The sequence below is a fragment of the Carassius gibelio genome, chromosome B11 (genome assembly GCF_023724105.1).
Source record: "Carassius gibelio isolate Cgi1373 ecotype wild population from Czech Republic chromosome B11, carGib1.2-hapl.c, whole genome shotgun sequence".
NCBI classification, from domain to species: domain Eukaryota; kingdom Metazoa; phylum Chordata; class Actinopteri; order Cypriniformes; family Cyprinidae; genus Carassius; species Carassius gibelio.
Window position 1 is genome coordinate 4274294 of NC_068406.1, and position 20990 is coordinate 4295283.

The 20990-nt window shown below is 37.3% G+C and overlaps 1 protein-coding gene across 3 annotated transcripts in view; it reads right to left on the reverse strand.

Moving 5' to 3' along the window:
* LOC127968191 (uncharacterized) overlaps positions 1 to 16601 on the reverse strand; it is a 49598-nt gene extending 32997 nt beyond the window's left edge. The window contains exons 1-3 of one of the 3 annotated variants that reach the window (XM_052569198.1): positions 16386 to 16601; positions 14560 to 14634; positions 13078 to 13146 (exon numbers count right to left, since the gene is read on the reverse strand). In XM_052569198.1, the coding sequence (XP_052425158.1) occupies positions 13078 to 13146; positions 14560 to 14634; positions 16386 to 16496 (255 nt within the window). In that variant the 5' untranslated portion in view covers positions 16497 to 16601. The remainder of the gene's footprint in view (positions 1 to 13077; positions 13147 to 14559; positions 14635 to 16385) is intronic. The other 2 variants (XM_052569197.1, XM_052569199.1) reach the window with 2 other exon arrangements.
* Between the last annotated feature and the right edge of the window lie 4389 nt (positions 16602 to 20990).

Consider the following 20990-nt stretch of genomic DNA (forward strand, 5'->3'; position numbering starts at 1 on the left):
CCTACAAACTTAGAAACAGAAAACGTAAACTAAGAAATAAAACAAGAAGGCATGTGGTTTAAAATATGGCAAGTAAAATAAAAAGCACATCTGAATGCAATACAGTTTCATTATTATCAACAAAAAAAATTGTGCGACCAAATCATGTTTTTCACCAGTAACTGAAAAAGTTAGTTGCGCAAGTTCCACCAGTGGAAAAGGTTAGTGTAGTTCCCCGAGTTAGACAAAGCTGATTCCAGTCTCGGTTGGAGGAATAGTCAGGTGTTGATGTGCTTTCAATTACATCAACATAAGGATAAAGGGTAATTGTGACTTTTTTCATCTAACAGTTCTGACCTATTTCTTGCAATTGTGAATTTCTCACAAATCTCTGAATTACAAGATGTAAGTGCAGCATTCCAAGAATAGAAGTCCAAATTGTGAGATAAAAAGTTCACAATTACCGTTTTTATCCTGGGATGGAAACAAGCTTGCATAGTAACCAAAGGCATCAGCTACCATGGAAACCAACCCACATCCAACCTCCACCCCACCGGAGAGCAATTTCAAATCAAGGTTCCAATTGAATTTCTGTATAGAGGACCCTATTGTTATAGAATTTACATTAGAAAAAGTAAATGACTCATTCAGTTTTAGACAGTATGTTGTCAAGAATGAATGCACTCTTTAAAATGTAAAATGGGTTTCAGTTGAAGGTAAATAGATTACAAAAAACAATGGACTTTTATATTGTCTATATGCAGGTAGAACTGAAACATGTACTGTATGTCAAACATGTACATGTATCAGTTTTTGTAAAGCTGTTAGTATTTTGACAGTCACTATGCTATGATATATTTTCCTTTTGGATAGAAAAGTAGTGCTAATGTTTTGTCCGAATGTCTATTTTGAATCACGTTTGCGGTGTTTTGATAAAGAATATGTAGAAATAGTTAATTTGCATTTTGAAATGTAAGGAAGGTATTTATTTAACAAAATGTTGTTTTGGCCAGAATATTAACTATTTGGCTTATTGTGTGTTGTAGGACTGTTGCTATGTTAAGAGTTTAGAAAAAATATTTTAAGTATTGATAAATGCTTTGTAGCAATTGAAAAATATATTTCCTCAACTTTTATATGCATTTCGATGTTTTTGTTTTTGGTATGTAAAGAAATAGTGGGAAATGCTGCTTTTCTCCATTCTTCAGTAATTAAATACTTTTGACAAATCATTTAAACTTCAAGGATAAACGCCCACTGCTTAAAGGTCCCATGACATGGATTATTTTCTTTTTTTTTTTAATTGCTTTTTTGTTTCCTGAGGTGTACTTCTATTGTTAGTATGATTTTTACATGCAAAATTTAGAAATAATTTTTTTATATCCAGATATTAGCCCTCTGACATTCAGCAAAGTATGGTGACCCATACTCAGAATTTGTGCTCTGCATTTAACCCATCCGAAATGCACACACACAGAGCAGTGACACACACACACACACACACACACACTGTGGGCACACACCCGGAGCAGTGGGCAGCCATTTATGCTGCGGCGCCCGGGGAGCAGTTGGGGGTTCGATGCCTTGCTCAAGGGCACCTAAGTCGTGGTATTGAAGGTGGAGAGAGAACTGTACATGCACTCCCCCCACCCACAATTCCGTCCGTATATATATGTATATATAAATATATATAAATATTTTTTTTTGTTACCATTACAGCTGTCGAGATTAACGAATCGTGGAAGTGTTGATTATATAATTATTTTTTTGATCTTTTCCCATCACATGAAAGGCTTCAGTGATGAGCATTGAGTAGACAAAGTCTATCGCGTGAATGCAATGATTATTGCAACACGTTTTCTCATAAAATGCTTTCACCACAACTAACAGCAAACACATGAATAGACCACATGAATACAGTAAGAGCTTTGTTGTGCAGCATAACAGCGTCATTCATTGTAACAGCAGTTTAGGCAAGAGTGCAGATATACTAGCGATGTGTGACAGCTCCGAAAAGGGGGGGGGGGGGGTTCTTTGATCACTCTCTGTAGTTAAATCACAATTTAAATAACAGATTTGTTTCATGCTACTAAGAGAAACAAAGTGAAGTTGATCGTTTAGACACTGGCTTGATTCACTGATGCATAAACCGTATTAAACGATTTAGAAAAAACGCCAGGTGAACTTGAATAATTAGCTACAGATCAGAAATCACTGATCACAGATCAGGCATTAATGAACACTGTTACTCAGTGTTTGTGGCAGTGCTGTCAAATCCATATCATAAAAGTCTGTTTGTAACGCCTGTGCTGACATTGCGACTGAATTATATGTAAATATTTGGGCGGGCAAAGCAGAGAAACGGGAGGTAACATTTATCCTTACAACGTCACAAGGAGGATATTCAAGATCAGCCCAATGTCAATGTCATGGGACCTTTAAGAAACCATCTCTAAATCCAGCACTTCCAGAAACCTCAGCCCTGTAACCCTTCTTGCATTCATTGTGTTCAACCAACTCTGTAGGTTTATTGTACTGTACAGAACAAGATCCTGGACAGCAACCAATCTCACTTCAAAAGCAGCCACTCAACTGAGACTGCCCTGCTCTCGGTTACTGAAACCCTGTGACTAGCAAGAGCAGCTTCCAAATCCTCAGTACTCATCTTGCTAGATCTGTCTGCTGCTTTTGACACCGTTAAATCACCAGATTATCCTGTCCACCCTCATAAAGATGGGCTTCTCTGGAACCGCACTCCTGTTGTTTAAGTCCTACCTCTCAGATCCTTCAGGGTGTCATAGAGGGGTGAAGTTTCCTATTTAAAAATGTGTTTCGCCGATCTCTGAGACGGTGAGCTCCACGTGATCAGCGGGAGCTCAGTGATCATCTATCCGCTGAGAAGCAGCCTCACCTCGGCTAGACCTTCTGATATGTGCCGCTGGCTCTGATGTGTCTTTAGTGGTTAAACATAACAGGTTATCTTTGGTCTGTATTCAATTCATTTATATGTTAAAATGAAAATAAAAAAGGCAAATTTATATAATATTTCATTTCATTGTAATAGCTGTATATATACACATATACCTGAACTAAGTACATTTCTGCAGCTGTTATTATGTTTAAATGAAAATGAAAGAAGGCAGTGGTATTTGATATCCTATTTCGTTTTATTGTAAATATACAGAAAGGAAAATTGCAGTAGCCAAGGCGAGTTATCAAGTACGCTGCTGTTTGCAGATTTACCGGACTTGCGTCGTCGCGGACATCACACTCCCGAGTCGAATGCACAAAGTCCGCACTATCGGAGGATGCACGTCCAAAATCAGCGTACTTTTTATTGAAAAACGCGCGCAAACCTACGTCACCAGACTATTTTCCTAATCTTCCTGGTACTTTACACTGCGGTGGAAACGCAGAAAGCAACAGGTCTGGGGGAAAAAAGTTCCTGTTAAAAAAAAGTTCCTGGGTAAAAATGTTCCGGGTAATATCGGTGGAAAAGCTGCATTATATTCACACTCACTAACAGTCTCCAGTTCACCTGTCCTGTATGTCTTTGGATTGTGGGAAAAACCCAGAGGAAACCAACATCAGTATGAAGAGAACGTCTCTGGTTATGCATGCATGATTCCTCGAAGGAACTCGAGCTGTGTCTGAGAATTTTTGGAGGCGTTCCCAAAGCATTTGCCACTGCAGCTTGAGTTCCTGAAGAGGAACATCTCAGGTTATGCATGTAACAAAGGTTATGCATGTAACCGGTTATGCATTGTAACAATGGACGCGGTGTCGGAGAATGCTTTGGGTACACCTCCAGCATTCTCAGACACAGCTTGAATACAAGGAACATACAAACTCCACTCAGAAAGACTCCTGGAGACTATACTAGATTATACTAGACTGATGATGTTTGTTTGTTGGTTTTAATAGTACAGTTTTTATCTATTGCAAACATCCCCTTGTCCAATCTTCAGTCACATTTTCACAACTCTAAACACAATTAGCACAACATCATTCTGTTGTGACCATACCTTTAACGCGATTCATGTTTTCACACAATATTCAGTAACACGTTTCGAAAATGCTTAATTTTTCTTTTCTTTTTTTCCACATAAGGTTTTTCACATAACCCCATACCAAAATCATAGGTCTAATTTATTTGTTTTTTTTTTTTTTCAAATGCTTAAAAAAACAGCACAACATAAATAATGACCTAATGTTCCAAACTTTAAGTATAGTGTAAAGCCACTACTTCTGCAACAACAGCAACTCAAAAGTATTGAAAAATATCTCTATATAAAATATTGTAACCACTGATTTTTTTGCATTTTTAAGTAACAGATCACTAAAATAGTTACAGGGAACTACACTCCGACCATAATGGTCGCATATGCAACCTTTTGAAATGACATTGCGACCTTAATTTTAATGAGGTCGCAAATGTATCACTGATTATTTTTGTACCTACTTTGTTTTAGGCAATATGCTATGATTTACTATGAGTATTTATTAAAACCGAAATGTGTATTTTAAAAATACGTTTTATAACGTGCTCTGAGCATTCAATGCATCAAGTTGGCTTCAGACGCGATCCGGGAAAGCTGAACTGAGTAGCTGGTTACAAACAAACAGAAAAGGATGCGATAGAGCTTAATTCAGCACGCAGAGACGCTTCTCAAGGTCTTCTTGCTTTTGTACCGACAAATAGGCCTACATACTAAATGTAAAAATACCTGTTTTGGAAAGTGTGTTCGAAAAGTCTGTGGTCATGTCTTTAGTGAAAGTAAAGAGTTGGAAAGAAATCGAATGTGCATCATTATAATGGATGCATTGTCTCTTAAAGTGACCGCGCCTAATTTACTAGCTCTGCTGTCAGTGTCTTTAATGTTAATCCAAGAAAATGAAAGTAAATCACTCATTGCTCTTGATTGAATTACTTTGTAGTTTTAACAAGAATTTATCCACAGTCAAACTAAAAATCAGATATAATTGATTATATTGTTTTACTGGTGGGTGCAGGACACTAGTTTAAGTATAGCAAAATACAATGAACTGAAATAGTATACCCAAAAATTCTTCATACTGTAGACTACCAGTGTTATATATATATATATATATATATATATATATATATATATATATATATATATATATATATATATATATATATATATATATATATAAATAATAAAAAAAACATTAGGGACCTGACCAGGTTTTGCTTTAGTGTTTCTTTCTTTAATTGCTAATGCAACCTTTTCACACCACAGACTGAACAAAATTAAGCATTGTTTGCTTGGTAACTGTTCAACAAAGTATGGATAGTTGTGTAAATATTAGAGCCCGGGCTTTATATCAGCCGGCCGATATTATCGGCCGATATGAGCTTATTGCATCGGCGTTTATAACGGCCGATGAAACATGAGAAACAGAGTCTCATGCTTCACTCATGTTATGAGAGTTGCACAGTTTGCCCACCAGAGGGAGCTTTGCAACTTCCAGTTGACAACAGCGCCAGAAATCCAATACAGAAGAAAGCGGTCTATGCAGCCAAGCCACGGAGCTGTACTGTTTTGATGGTGAGTCTGTCGTTCGTTATGTTAAATGCTTGCTATTAACTTGTTTGAAGGTGGTTTTTCTCAAAATTGACAGCGGTGTGTTCATGACACTAACGTCAACCATTCAACTTCGAATTGATTCCGTAATCTTCTGATAACAGTAGGCTAACTTTACGTTTGCCAACGCATGGCGATGTTTTGATTCAGACTGCACAAAGAGAAGAGGAGAAGATATACGGGTCCGTTGTGAATGTGTATGTGAGAGCAAATATAGTGTAGTTACAGTAACTACAGTAGGTGCGCCAGAATGATTAAACCAGAGGGGACATCTAAATAAATGTGAGCTGAACAAGCGCTTTTTTTTTCTTTTTTTTAACAAATTGTTTCAAAGCAGCTTTACCGACATAACAGAAAAATGTTGTAATAATATTGTTAAATATAAGTAGGTAATAGGTAATACCTATTGCTTGACATAAAAATATACAGTCAGGTCCATAAATATTGGGACATCGACACAATTCTAATCTTTTTGGCTCTATACACCACCACAATGGATTTGAAATGAAACGATCAAGATGTGCTTTAACTGCAGACTTTCAGCTTTAATTTGAGGGTATTTACACCCAAATCAGGTGAACGGTGTAGGAATTACAACAGTTTGTATATGTACATCTCACTTTTTAAGGGACCAAAAGTAATGGGACAGATTAACAATCATAAATCAAACTTTCATTTTTTAATACTTGGTTGCAAATCCTTTGCAGTCAATTACAGCCTGAAGTCTGGAGATCAATTAGACATCAGCGTACGCTGGGTTTCATCCCTGGTGATGCTCTGCCAGGCCTCTACTGCAACTGTCTTCAGTTCCTGCTTGTTCTTGGGGCATTTTCCCTTCAGTTTTGTCTTCAGCAAGTGAAATGCATGCTCAATCGGATTCAGGTCAGGTGATTGACTTGGCCATTGCATAACATTCCACTTCTTTCCCTTAAAAATCACTACGGCTCTGTGTAGTAACTGCCGCTCCACCTGAACAAGTGTTGCCAAGTCTGCGGTTGTTTTTCATGTCCGCGGTTCGAAGCAACCCCAATACCAATAACGAGATATTTAGCCCCTAAAATGCAAATTTTACCAAGACAACCATGCCAAAAACAAAACGTATATTTTAACCCCGGGAAGCAATTTTTTTTTTATCTGGGAACCTCCTGGAATCGCGATTAGTTTTGAAATAGTTTTGAGAAGCAACAGGGTAGGATTTGTTGTGAAAACCTGGCAACCATGATCTGAACACACGTGCTGGAGATGATACTTCTAAATAAAGGAGTGTCTTAACTGATTAGATGTGCATGAAAATCGCATTCGATTTTTTTGCACAGCCCTAATTTCATTACATCTTTTTCTATCAAAGCTATCTGACATCATCAAGATGAATTTGTTCTGACACAGTTTAACGCCGAGTTCTTGTCATATTTTATTACCAATTTCTAAACTATAACAAATAAGTTGTAATAATGTGAGAAATGTTGAAGGTGTCTGAATACATTTTGGTTTGACTATGTATTTTTTTGTACTTTATATATCATTGCTCTTTTTGTTTGCTTCCACTGTCCTTATTTGTAAGTCGCTTTGGATAAAAGCGGCTACGAAATAAATTAATGTAAATGTAATGTATTTTATTTTACAGTGAATACTATGCAGTGCTATTTTAAATGAGTTTCTGGACACCTACAAACTTAGAAACAGAAAACGTAAACTAAGAAATAAAACAAGAAGGCATGTGGTTTAAAATATGGCAAGTAAAATAAAAAGCACATCTGAATGCAATACAGTTTCATTATTATCAACAAAAAAAATTGTGCGACCAAATCATGTTTTTCACCAGTAACTGAAAAAGTTAGTTGCGCAAGTTCCACCAGTGGAAAAGGTTAGTGTAGTTCCCCGAGTTAGACAAAGCTGATTCCAGTCTCGGTTGGAGGAATAGTCAGGTGTTGATGTGCTTTCAATTACATCAACATAAGGATAAAGGGTAATTGTGACTTTTTTCATCTAACAGTTCTGACCTATTTCTTGCAATTGTGAATTTCTCACAAATCTCTGAATTACAAGATGTAAGTGCAGCATTCCAAGAATAGAAGTCCAAATTGTGAGATAAAAAGTTCACAATTACCGTTTTTATCCTGGGATGGAAACAAGCTTGCATAGTAACCAAAGGCATCAGCTACCATGGAAACCAACCCACATCCAACCTCCACCCCACCGGAGAGCAATTTCAAATCAAGGTTCCAATTGAATTTCTGTATAGAGGACCCTATTGTTATAGAATTTACATTAGAAAAAGTAAATGACTCATTCAGTTTTAGACAGTATGTTGTCAAGAATGAATGCACTCTTTAAAATGTAAAATGGGTTTCAGTTGAAGGTAAATAGATTACAAAAAACAATGGACTTTTATATTGTCTATATGCAGGTAGAACTGAAACATGTACTGTATGTCAAACATGTACATGTATCAGTTTTTGTAAAGCTGTTAGTATTTTGACAGTCACTATGCTATGATATATTTTCCTTTTGGATAGAAAAGTAGTGCTAATGTTTTGTCCGAATGTCTATTTTGAATCACGTTTGCGGTGTTTTGATAAAGAATATGTAGAAATAGTTAATTTGCATTTTGAAATGTAAGGAAGGTATTTATTTAACAAAATGTTGTTTTGGCCAGAATATTAACTATTTGGCTTATTGTGTGTTGTAGGACTGTTGCTATGTTAAGAGTTTAGAAAAAATATTTTAAGTATTGATAAATGCTTTGTAGCAATTGAAAAATATATTTCCTCAACTTTTATATGCATTTCGATGTTTTTGTTTTTGGTATGTAAAGAAATAGTGGGAAATGCTGCTTTTCTCCATTCTTCAGTAATTAAATACTTTTGACAAATCATTTAAACTTCAAGGATAAACGCCCACTGCTTAAAGGTCCCATGACATGGATTATTTTCTTTTTTTTTTTAATTGCTTTTTTGTTTCCTGAGGTGTACTTCTATTGTTAGTATGATTTTTACATGCAAAATTTAGAAATAATTTTTTTATATCCAGATATTAGCCCTCTGACATTCAGCAAAGTATGGTGACCCATACTCAGAATTTGTGCTCTGCATTTAACCCATCCGAAATGCACACACACAGAGCAGTGAACACACACACACACACACACACACTGTGGGCACACACCCGGAGCAGTGGGCAGCCATTTATGCTGCGGCGCCCGGGGAGCAGTTGGGGGTTCGATGCCTTGCTCAAGGGCACCTAAGTCGTGGTATTGAAGGTGGAGAGAGAACTGTACATGCACTCCCCCCACCCACAATTCCGTCCGTATATATATGTATATATAAATATATATAAATATTTTTTTTTGTTACCATTACAGCTGTCGAGATTAACGAATCGTGGAAGTGTTGATTATATAATTATTTTTTTGATCTTTTCCCATCACATGAAAGGCTTCAGTGATGAGCATTGAGTAGACAAAGTCTATCGCGTGAATGCAATGATTATTGCAACACGTTTTCTCATAAAATGCTTTCACCACAACTAACAGCAAACACATGAATACACCACATGAATACAGTAAGAGCTTTGTTGTGCAGCATAACAGCGTCATTCATTGTAACAGCAGTTTAGGCAAGAGTGCAGATATACTAGCGATGTGTGACAGCTCCGAAAAGGGGGGGGGGGGGGTTCTTTGATCACTCTCTGTAGTTAAATCACAATTTAAATAACAGATTTGTTTCATGCTACTAAGAGAAACAAAGTGAAGTTGATCGTTTAGACACTGGCTTGATTCACTGATGCATAAACCGTATTAAACGATTTAGAAAAAACGCCAGGTGAACTTGAATAATTAGCTACAGATCAGAAATCACTGATCACAGATCAGGCATTAATGAACACTGTTACTCAGTGTTTGTGGCAGTGCTGTCAAATCCATATCATAAAAGTCTGTTTGTAACGCCTGTGCTGACATTGCGACTGAATTATATGTAAATATTTGGGCGGGCAAAGCAGAGAAACGGGAGGTAACATTTATCCTTACAACGTCACAAGGAGGATATTCAAGATCAGCCCAATGTCAATGTCATGGGACCTTTAAGAAACCATCTCTAAATCCAGCACTTCCAGAAACCTCAGCCCTGTAACCCTTCTTGCATTCATTGTGTTCAACCAACTCTGTAGGTTTATTGTACTGTACAGAACAAGATCCTGGACAGCAACCAATCTCACTTCAAAAGCAGCCACTCAACTGAGACTGCCCTGCTCTCGGTTACTGAAACCCTGTGACTAGCAAGAGCAGCTTCCAAATCCTCAGTACTCATCTTGCTAGATCTGTCTGCTGCTTTTGACACCGTTAAATCACCAGATTATCCTGTCCACCCTCATAAAGATGGGCTTCTCTGGAACCGCACTCCTGTTGTTTAAGTCCTACCTCTCAGATCCTTCAGGGTGTCATAGAGGGGTGAAGTTTCTAAGACACAACTTCTTGCTAATGGGGTTTCTCAAGGCTCAGTACTTGGACCACTTCTCTTCTCCATCTACATGACATCATTAGGAAACATGTCTTTTCCTTTCACTGCTAAGCTGATGACACTCAACTTTAAGCTTCACAGACCATATTGCTACAATGACCCAGTCCTGCAGATTTGCCTCATACAACATTAGGAAGATTAGACCCTTCCTCTCAGAGCAAGCCACCCAACTTCTTGTCCAAGCTCTTGTTCTCTCCAGACTAGACTATTGTAATGCTCTCCTGGCAGCCTTCCTGCATGTACACTCAAACCTCTACAACTGATCCAGAATGCAGCAGTGAGAGTGGTCTTCAATGAGCCAAAAAAAGCTCACGTTACTCCTCTTCACATCAGGTTACATTGGCTACCAGTAGCCGTTCTCATCAAATTCTAGGTACTGATGCTTGCCTACAAGACGACCACTGGCACTACACCTATATACCTAAATTCAAATGTATGCGCCCTCCAGAAGCTTGCATTCTGCAAGTGAATGACGCCTTGTGGTGCCATCCCAAAGAGGTTCAAAAATCACCTTCACTGATCTTTTCCTGTACTGTGCCCAGCTGGTGGAATGACCTCCCAATCTCAATTCAAACATCTAGTCTTTACTCATTTGCAAAAAACATCTAAAGACTAATATTTTTTGCCATCACTTGACTGACGAATACTAGCACTTTTCTTGTCTAACCTATTCTTGAAAGAAAAGAAAAAAAGATAAAGAAAAAAAAATACCTTGGTACGGGTTCTGTGCTAGACTAACAGACTTGTTCTCTTGTTGGTCTGATTGAAGTAGCTTTGGATAAAAGCAACTGCTAAATGATAAAATGTAAAAGTTTATAGTTTATGTAATGCTCCCTGTTGTTTTAGATCAGTGTGTTATGAATGAAATGTATGTTCTCTGGGTTAGAATTGTTCCCAGTGTAATGATGAAACAAGCTTATTTTGAGAGCTACAGGTGCTGGTGATATAATTCGAATATCATCAAAAAGTTAATTTCACTAATTCCTTTCAAAAAGTGAAACTTTTATATTATATTCATTCATTACACATGGACTAAACATTTGAAATATATCATTTTAATTTTGATGATTATAACTGACAACTAAGGAAAATCCCAAATTTGGTATCTCAGAAAATTAGCATATTGTGAAAAGGTTCAATATTGACGACACCTGGAGCCACACTCTAATCAACTAATTAACTCAAAACACCTGCAAAGCCTTTAAATGGTCTCTCAGTCTAGTTCTGTAGGCTATACAATCATGGGGAAGACTGCTGACTTGACAGAAAAAAAAAAAGTGTATAAGCAATGGGGATAATGGCACCCTGGAGATGGATTGTGAAACAAAACCCATTCAAAATGTGGGGGGAGATTCATAAAGAGTGGACTGCAGCTGGAGTCAGTGCTTCAAGAACCACTACACACAGACGTATGCAAGCCATGGGTTTCAGCTGTTGCATTCCTTGTGTCAAGCCACTCTTGAACAATCAGGGTCCCAGAGTATGAAGGAAGAGAGGAGGCACACAATTTAAGTTGCTTAAGGTCCAGTGTAAAGTTTCCACAATCAGTGATGGTTTGGGGCGCCATGTCATCTGCTGGTGTTGGTCCACTGTGTTTTCTGATGTCCAAGAAAGCACACTTCATGCTTTCTGCTGCTGACCAATTTTATGGAGATGCAGATTTAATTTTCCAACAGGACTTTACACAGTGCCAAAGCTACCAGTAGCTGGTTTAAGGACCATGGTATCCCTGTTCTTAATTGGCCAGCAAACTTACCTGACCTTAACCCCATAGAAATTCTATGTGGTATTGTGAAGAGGAAGATGTGATATGCCAGACCCAACAATACAGAAGAGCTGAAGGCCACTATCAGAGCGACTCTCATAACACCTGAGCACTGCCACAGACTGATCGACTCCATGCCACGCCGCATTGCTGCAGTAATTCAGGCAAAAGTGGAAAACTGTTCTGTAGTCAGACGTATCAAAATTTCAGAATCAGAATCAGAATCAGAATATATTTGAAGTTCTTTTTGGAAAACTGGGACACCATGTTCTCCAGACTAAAGAAGACAAGGACAACCCAAGTTGTTATCAGCGCTCAGTTCAGAAGCCTGCATCTCTAATGGTATTGAGTTGCATGAGTGTGTGTGGCATGGGCAGCTTACACATCTGGAAAGGCACCATCAATGCTGAAAGGTATATCCAAGTTCTAGAACAACATTTGCTCCCATCCAGATGTCGTCTCTTTCAGGGAAGACCTTGCATTTTCCAACATGACAATGCCAGACCACATACTGCATCAATTACAACATCATGGATGTGTAGAAGAAGGCTCCGGGTACTGAAATGGCCAGCCTGCAGTCCAGATCCTTCACCCATAGAAAACATTTGGTGCATCATAAAGAGAAAGATGCGACAAAGAAGACCTAAGACAGTTGAGCAACTAGAAGCCTGTATTAGACAAGAATGGGACAGCATTCCTATTCCTGAACTTGAGCAACTTGTCTCCTCAGTCCCCAGACGTTTGCAGACTGTTATAAAAAGAAGGGGTGCCACACAGTGGTAAAAATGGTCTTAACCCAACTTGTTTGTAAAATATGGCAGTCTGATGGTATTGTTCTCACTCATTTTTTTTTTTTATCCCATCAGCTTTAAGATGTAGAAATCTAAATTTTTACAAATTGACACTTTTGACTGGTTTTGTGGTCCATGGTCACACATACTATTTGCAAACATGAATAATTTTTAGCAAGAATTATTTTTTTATCATATAATTTAGAGGAAATTAAGAACATAATCAGCCAACCCAGCTCTGTCTCTGAACATTGGAGCTGGTGAGGGGTTTAATGGTCTACTGATCAGCTAAGGTACTGATACAGTTTGTAGAATTATTTTTTATTTCCATTTTAATTTAACAACTTTCCTGTTTTAGTAAAATGTCAGAAATGAGACGTTATTGCAGTTGTACTGTAGCTGTGTCTAGTACTCACCTGATCATGCAGGACTTGACTGTTTTGCATCATTTGATGATCAACACTGCTTGATGAATGTGGGGCCTGCTGAATTAAAAAAATGGACCCTATTTTAATATCCACACAATCAACATTTGCTTGCAGTAAGCAATACAGCAACAATATCGCACACCTAATGTGCCTGCGTGCAACAAACCAAATTTTGTGAGTTTATTTACAAGTAAAATTAATGTCACCTGATTCAGTCTGATTGGATTGTTTTCTGTGTATGACACTGAAGGCAATATTCACTATCAAATGACAGTATCGAATGAACTGTTCCCTTAAATACAATTATTTTGAGAGGTAAAATAACAGAAAAACTTAAAATCGCATGTATTGTTTGAATATTCTATTTAATAATTTTTTGTTGTTATTTTTTGTTATTTAATTTTAGACCAGACATATTCAAAGAGTTTTCGGTTTACATTCAAACCTCAAAAATTATAACTTTTTTTCTTTGCTACTTCCCCTGGCAAACTCCTAGACAGGAGGGGAACGTAACAAAGTCCAAACAACACACAGAAATAATATTTATATAGATGAAACTACAGATGTTTGATAATGGATGTAAAATACTGTCTATTTAATATGCAATTTAGTCATCTGTAGTAAGAAAGACCAACACCATCTCAAGGTAGTAATTATTTTATACTTTGGCAAATTGGTGGCTAACTCGTACAATTTAATTTGTATGCTTTGGTACAATCTGCTTATGCCCCAGTGACAGATGAGCTTAGGGGAGGAGCTTCATAAAGTCACAAAAACAATTTCCACCTCATAAAACCAGTCAGATTGACAGATTTTTAAAAAAATGTATAATAAATAAACAATATGTTTATTAGTGCTGTCAAATTATTCATCATGATTAATCACATCTATAATAAAAGTTTATGTAACAAGGGCAGACACACTCACATACATACATACATACATACATACATACATACATACAGTACAGATCAAAAGTTTGGACACACCTTCTCATTCAAAGAGTTTTCTTTATTTTCATGACTATGAAGATTGTAGAGTCACACTGAAGGCATCGAGGGCTATTTGAGCAAGAAGGAGAGTGATGGGGTGCTGCGCCAGATGACCTGGCCTCCACAGTCACCGGACCTGAACCCAATCCAGATGGTTTAGGGGTGAGCTGGACCACAGACAGAAGGCAAAAGGGCCAACAAGTGCTAAGCATCTCTCGGGGAACTCCTTCAAGACTGTTGGAAGACCATTTCAGGTGACTACCTCTTGAAGCTCATCAAGAGAAAGCCAAGAGTGTGCAAAGCAGTAATCAAAGCAAAAGAAGAACCTAGAATATGACATATTTTCAGTTGTTCCACACTTTTTTGTTATGTATATAATTCCAAGTGTTAATTCATAGTTTTGATGCCTTCAGTGTGAATCTACAATAAAGAAAACTCTTTTGGTCTGTACTGTATTTTCTCACCTGATGGTACTCACCTGATAATTAGAACCCTGATCTACATCCATATGTTGATCAGCACTGCCTTGCATGTCGGTGGACAGCGGATTTCCCTAATATATCATCATCAACAAAAACAATAATAGCCATGGTCATTTATTCTTACTAGCCACATTTACATTTTACATTTATTCATTTAGCAGACGCTTTTATCCAAAGCGACTTACAAATGAGGACAGTGGAAGCAATCAAAAACAAATCACAAACCAACAACAACCATTCTCAGTAAATCTGAAATGTGTTTAGCTATTTAATGACGGCAAACAATGGAAAATGAACAAAGACCAGAGTGTGGAGCGAAGACTAATGGGTTGCTTTTTTATTGACGTTTACTAACAAATGGTGCATGAATCACTGCCTCATAGATTATTACAGATTTACTGGTTTGTGAACATTTTATATTGCACACAGGTCTACAGTACATTATCCATTTTTTAAATTTGTATTTCCTTTGTTTTCACTATTTTATCTATGTAACAACAAAGATATATTTGTCTAATTAGTAGTTTAAGCTAAATACATTTATAATCTTGTAAAACGCTTGTCAATTTACATTTATCAGATTTATTGTTCTGACAGTCTTCACATCTTATTGAACTGAACAATATTTTCACATTGACTATTTAAGAAGAACATGCCTTAGTTTTTACTTCAACACTTTATGTGATGAAAATGTCTAATAGCATGTTTTGCTTTGTGATTAATATCTGAGTAACCTATTTTGATATACTCCATTTAAACCGGTATGCTTGATATTTACTTTTTAGCTGTCAAGTGCTTTTGATCTAAAAGGTTACATTTTCATTTATTTATTTAGCAAACTGACAATTAAGAATATTGATTGGCACATCTGTCTGTGCCTCTGACATGACTGTGAGAACAGCTCCAGACAGCAACTGAAAGAAAACTTTAGCTTTGATTGCAAATAATATCCAAACAATTATAAGATTTTAAACAAATGTAAATGCTCCAAACAGTTAAGCAGTGCTTGAGTATGATCCAAAAATAGTAAATGCTCCAAATGCTTGAGCAATTCATCATTGTTCAAACGTAATCCCGTTGAAATCCTGCTCAACGCCAAGCACGCAAGAAAGATACAAATATGGCGAAAATCAGATGTCCTACCTTAAATGTAACACTAAAGTGTCGATGTTAAATCATGAAGTGGTCAACTGCTCGATCTGTCAGTAATTTATATGTAGCCTAAGCTTGTTATGTTGTCTTAAAGTCTGAAGCTACTGAAGAGAAATGGGTTTAGTTTAATTTGCGTTTGGTACAAAACTTAAGATTTAATTTCAATTTGATCGCTCTTGAAGACGAATACTGCTCTTCACATATTTGTTCACATTTAGCTTTGGACTGCAGACTTAAGAGGTTTGTTCAAAATGACGATCTACAAATTCACAGCGCAGTTCCATAGTGTTACTTAGGTCGCTGTCGACCGTAAGAGCATCGACACATTAAAGTGCAAATTAAGGCCATTTCGTTTGAAAACGCATCTTTTTCTCTCCGTTCGTTAGATTAGTACAATCGTGAGTGTTTGCGACCTGACGCGTCAGTGAACGGTGAGCTCTTTTCGTAAGTAAAATATATAAAGTTTCCGTCAGAAAAACCGCATGAAGACGTTTAATGTCTGTTCCATGTGTATAATCTGCAGTGAGCTTGTTTGATGCTTTACGCATGCGCAGAAAGCGAATTTAACTTTTTCTGATGTTTCTGTGTGAATGAGATACTGTGTGGACGTTTTCAAACGTATTCAGATGAATGTAGACGTAGCCAAGAGGACAAATAATATTGTACTTACCGAACAGCGTGAGCTGTGTAAAGTGTAAACTGCAACGTCTGGACTATTCAACCTTCTCGACTTGTTTTGAATCGGAAGTAACGACAGCGAAATTTGGAGGACAAGAGGCATATGACAGCAATCCAATATGGTGTGTTAACTTAAAAGACGATAATGTGGATTTTACATCTGTTTGTACTACGGCCTTGAATGCTTGAATCTGATTGGCTGACGAACGTTCTGAGGTCTGTGCAATTAAGTAGGCTATCGTTTCAATTTAATAAATAGTTGGTGATAGTTTCACAAAAATATAAATTCTGTTTATTTACATTTACTCAACCCAATGATTCAGATGCAGCTTCTGAAACAAAAGTATAGCATTTGTAATTCTAAATTAAATATTAATATTTAAAGCTACATTTTGTTTGCTTTTTCACATTTCACACAATTAGGCTCTAAAATATCTTCTGAGGGTACTTTCTCTTCCTTTTTAAAAATATAATAATATATGATAAACTGAAATCATGCTCAAAAGTAGATACCTGATTTATTTTACAATAAAGCACTTACAAATATGGATATAAGGAATTTAGTTATCGAATGACACAAATAAGTCCAAATTTTGAAATTATTACAATGGTTAAATAAATAAGAAAATGTATGGCAAGTCCTGACATTTTGGATGTATTTAATTATAAATACCTTTGTAATCTATATATATGAGAAAAAATAAAGTAGCTTTAAAAATGTATATTTAATTTTGAATTACACATGCTCTACTTTTGTTTCAGAAGCTGCATCTGAATCGTCATATGTTTACAGACTAAAACAGTTTGGTTATCGGCATTCTTCAAAATATCTTCATCAAACGCAATAAACGTATAAGATTTGAAACAACATTGGGTTGAGTAAATGTAAATGTAAATAAACAGAATTTCTATTTTTCTGAAACTATCCCCAGCTATTTTTTTAATTGAAATGATAGCCTACTCAAAATATAATATAATAATAAAATACCATATTTTCCGGACTGTAAGTCACACTTTTTTCATAGTTTGGCTGGTCCTGCGACTTATAGTTAGGTGCGATTTATTTATCAAAATTAATTTGACATGAACCGAGAGAAATGAACCAAGAGAAATGAACCAAGAGAAAACATTACCATCTACAGCCGCGAGAGGGCGCTCTATGCTGCTCAGTTCTCCTGTAGTCTACACTGAAGACATAGAGCACCCTCTCGCGGCTGTAGATGGTAATGTTTTCTCTTGGTTCTTGGTTCTAAATAAATGCGACTTATAGTCCAGTGAGACTTATATATGTTTTTTTCCTCATGATGATGTATTTTTGAACTGATGTGACTTTTACTCAGGTGCGACTTATAAAAAGCTCATTCAGGGGCATATTTCGCTCTTGCAAACTAGTCCTTGTAGCCATGAGAGGTGTGTCCATGTAGATGAGTAAATAAATCTGCATCTTAAGTGGCATGTGGCATTAACTTAACGTCGTCGGTGTGTGCCGTTATTGTAACACGTGGTGGTTTCTGGTGTTAACTTATCGCATAACGGTGCTTATTTAATTCCTCGCGGTGTTGTGAAAACGGCGTTTTAAAATGAATACGCCATTGAAAAGCACGCGAATCCTGACTAGGGATGGGTGTTTTCCGCAAATATCACATTCGAATATTTGAGCTCACAAAAAACTAATATTCGAATATTCGTTTATTTAAATTAAGTTTAATGAGACAAACATTATTTTTCAGCAACATTTATTGTTTCCGTCATTTTGAACAAGCTTGAACATTACACATCCTGTTTGGTAGCTGAAAACATTAACAATGCGTGCAAACAAACAAAAGTACAGATTAAAAGCAAAAAAAAAAAAAAAAATGGGAAAAAAAATTAACAAAGAAAAAAGTAAAGCAGCCTGCAGCAATTAGGCTATTGTAGAACGTAGCCTACACTTAACTTTGAAACGTTTAAACTGTCAGCAAATCTTTTTTGCTTTTTTTCTATTGTTTATGTTCTTGTTAAGAAATACGGGCATGTAAACATGATCGGGGGAAAGTCGGCTCCTTAGTCTGTTAACAATAAGGCCGGCCGCGGAGAAAACGCGCTCTGATGGCACAGACGTTGGCGGGACTCACAAATGACGGTGTGCTAAGAGACTTAAGTTTTGTGAAGCGCTTCGTGTTTTCGTTTCACCACTGAATGGGATTTTCATCTGGTGGAATACATGGCTCCAGCAAGAACTGTTCCCACTCGTCTCGGCTGGACTCTCTGTAATCATTGCTGGAGAACTGGCTGAGCCTTTTCCAATGAGTGTGAAATTGCATCCTCTTCATTGTTGGTGACGCACCACTCGCATCAAGGAAAATGTTTTGATAATGTTCCAAAAAGTTTTTTTTTTCTTACTTCTCTCATGTTTTCATCGAGAAACCTGAGATGTTTGTGCCGAGGGTCTAGGGCAGACGCGAGAAGAGGAGTTTATCTTGCATTCTCCAAGTGAGCGGTGTTTATTCGCTGCTTGAGAGATGCCGCAACAATGTTCTTGAATTCGGTCACTTTCTGTGATTCTCCACGGCATATTTGAAGTACTGTAGAAGACCGCAGTTCTTAGGGGCAGTACACATATCGCGTATTTTGCGCGCTCAAGTTCGTTATTTCCAATGTGGTCGCGATGGGCACGCGGTGCGACGTGCCCGTTTTTTCCAGACGCGTCCGCACCACATCAAGTTAAAAACATCTCAACTTTTCAGAATGCCGCAAGCGCACCACAGGTCATGTGACAAGAACTAAACATTCAGCTGCATCCTTTCCCTTAACAATGTTGAAAGCTCAGCTAAGATGAAGGGACAGCTGATCATAGCTATGGATTGCCATTTTTAAAGTAATTTAGTAGCAGAGCTACTGAAAGCGATTTTTTTGTGCTGCAGATCCATTTATCCTTTGCTGAAATTTCCGCATCTTCATGGAGAGAGCGCATCATTGTTGCTTAGAAAAGACAGACACCTCAGGAGCGCTTCTGCCCGAGTGCTTTGAAGAAGGAGAAAGGGGCGCGCCTAGTGTTTTCCATGCGTTTTTAGGCGCGATATGTGAACGGCGCCTTATTCATCCATTAATTATTTTTTGCTTGCATACATCTTCAAATATGCCGTGGAGAATCACAGAAAGTGACCGAATTTTTTTTTTTTTTGCGAAATTCGAACATCATTTTTATTTATCGAATAATTAGAGCAGAGCGAATGTTCGAATATCCGTGCACACCCCTAATCCTGACCCACTTGCCTTTCCATATTGAAACACTTGCAATACACATTGAAATCTTGCGATACAAATTGAAACAGTTGCGCATACATGTGAATCACTGTGCATATATATATATGGAAAGCCAAGTGGGCCAGAATTCACATGCTTTTCAACGCCGTATTAATTTTAAAACGCTGTTTTCATAACGCTGCCAGGTGATTAATAAGCACCGTTACGCGATGAGTTTACGCCAGACGCCACTTAAAGGGATAGTTCACCCAAAAATCTAAATTATGTCATTAATAACTCAATCTCATGTCCAAACCCGTAAGACCTCTGTTCATCTTCGGAACACTGTTTAAGATATTTTAGATTTAGTCCGAGAGCTCTCAGTCCCTCCATTTAAACTGTGTGTACAGTCTACTGTCCATGTCCAGATAGGTAAGAAAAACATCATCAGAATACTCGGTGACATCAGAGGGTCAGTTAGAATTTTTTGAAGAATCAAAAATACATTTTGGTCCAAAAATAGCAAAATCTACGACTTTATTCAGCATTGTCTTCTCTTCTGTGTCTGTTGTGAGAGAGTTCAAAACAAAGCAGTTTGTGATATCCGGTTCGCAAACAAATCATTCGATATAACCGGATCTTCTTGAACCAGTTCACCAAATCGAGCTGAATCGTTCGATTTGTGTCTCCAATACGCATTAATCAACAAATGACTTAAGCTGTTAACTTTTTTTAATGTGGCTGACACTCCCTCTGAGTTAAAACAAACCAATATAGCAGTCTGTTGTTTACTAATGGCTGCATGAAGTTCATTCAAAGCAAGCTTGGCATTAGCATCCGGTGGAATATAGACTGCGGTTATTATGGTGGAAGTGAACTCCCATGGCAGATAAAAAGGTCTACATTTAACCATGAGAAACTCTAGGTTAGCTGAGCAGTGTCTCCCAACAATGACAGTGTTCGTACACCAAGCTTTGTTGACATAAATGCACAATCCACCACCCCTTGTCTTTAACAATACAGATTGGATCAAAGCAGCTTTACGATATCAAAATAGGAACATAATGTGTCAATGCAAAATTCTGTCCTGGTGGCCTGAATACAGTAGCCAGTACAAACATCACAGGGCATTTATTGTTTTTTTTTTAAACTACTGTAGCTTCTGATGGGCCATACTAAATGGAAAAGTATGATCTTTAAAGGGGGGGTGAAATGCTCATTTTCACTCAATATCCTGTTAATCTTGAGTACCTATAGAGTAGTACTGAATCCTTAATAACTCCAAAAAGTCTTTAGTTTTATTATATTCATAAGAGAAAGATACTCTGTACCGATTTTTCCCGGAAAAACACGAGCGCCTAGAGGCGTGACG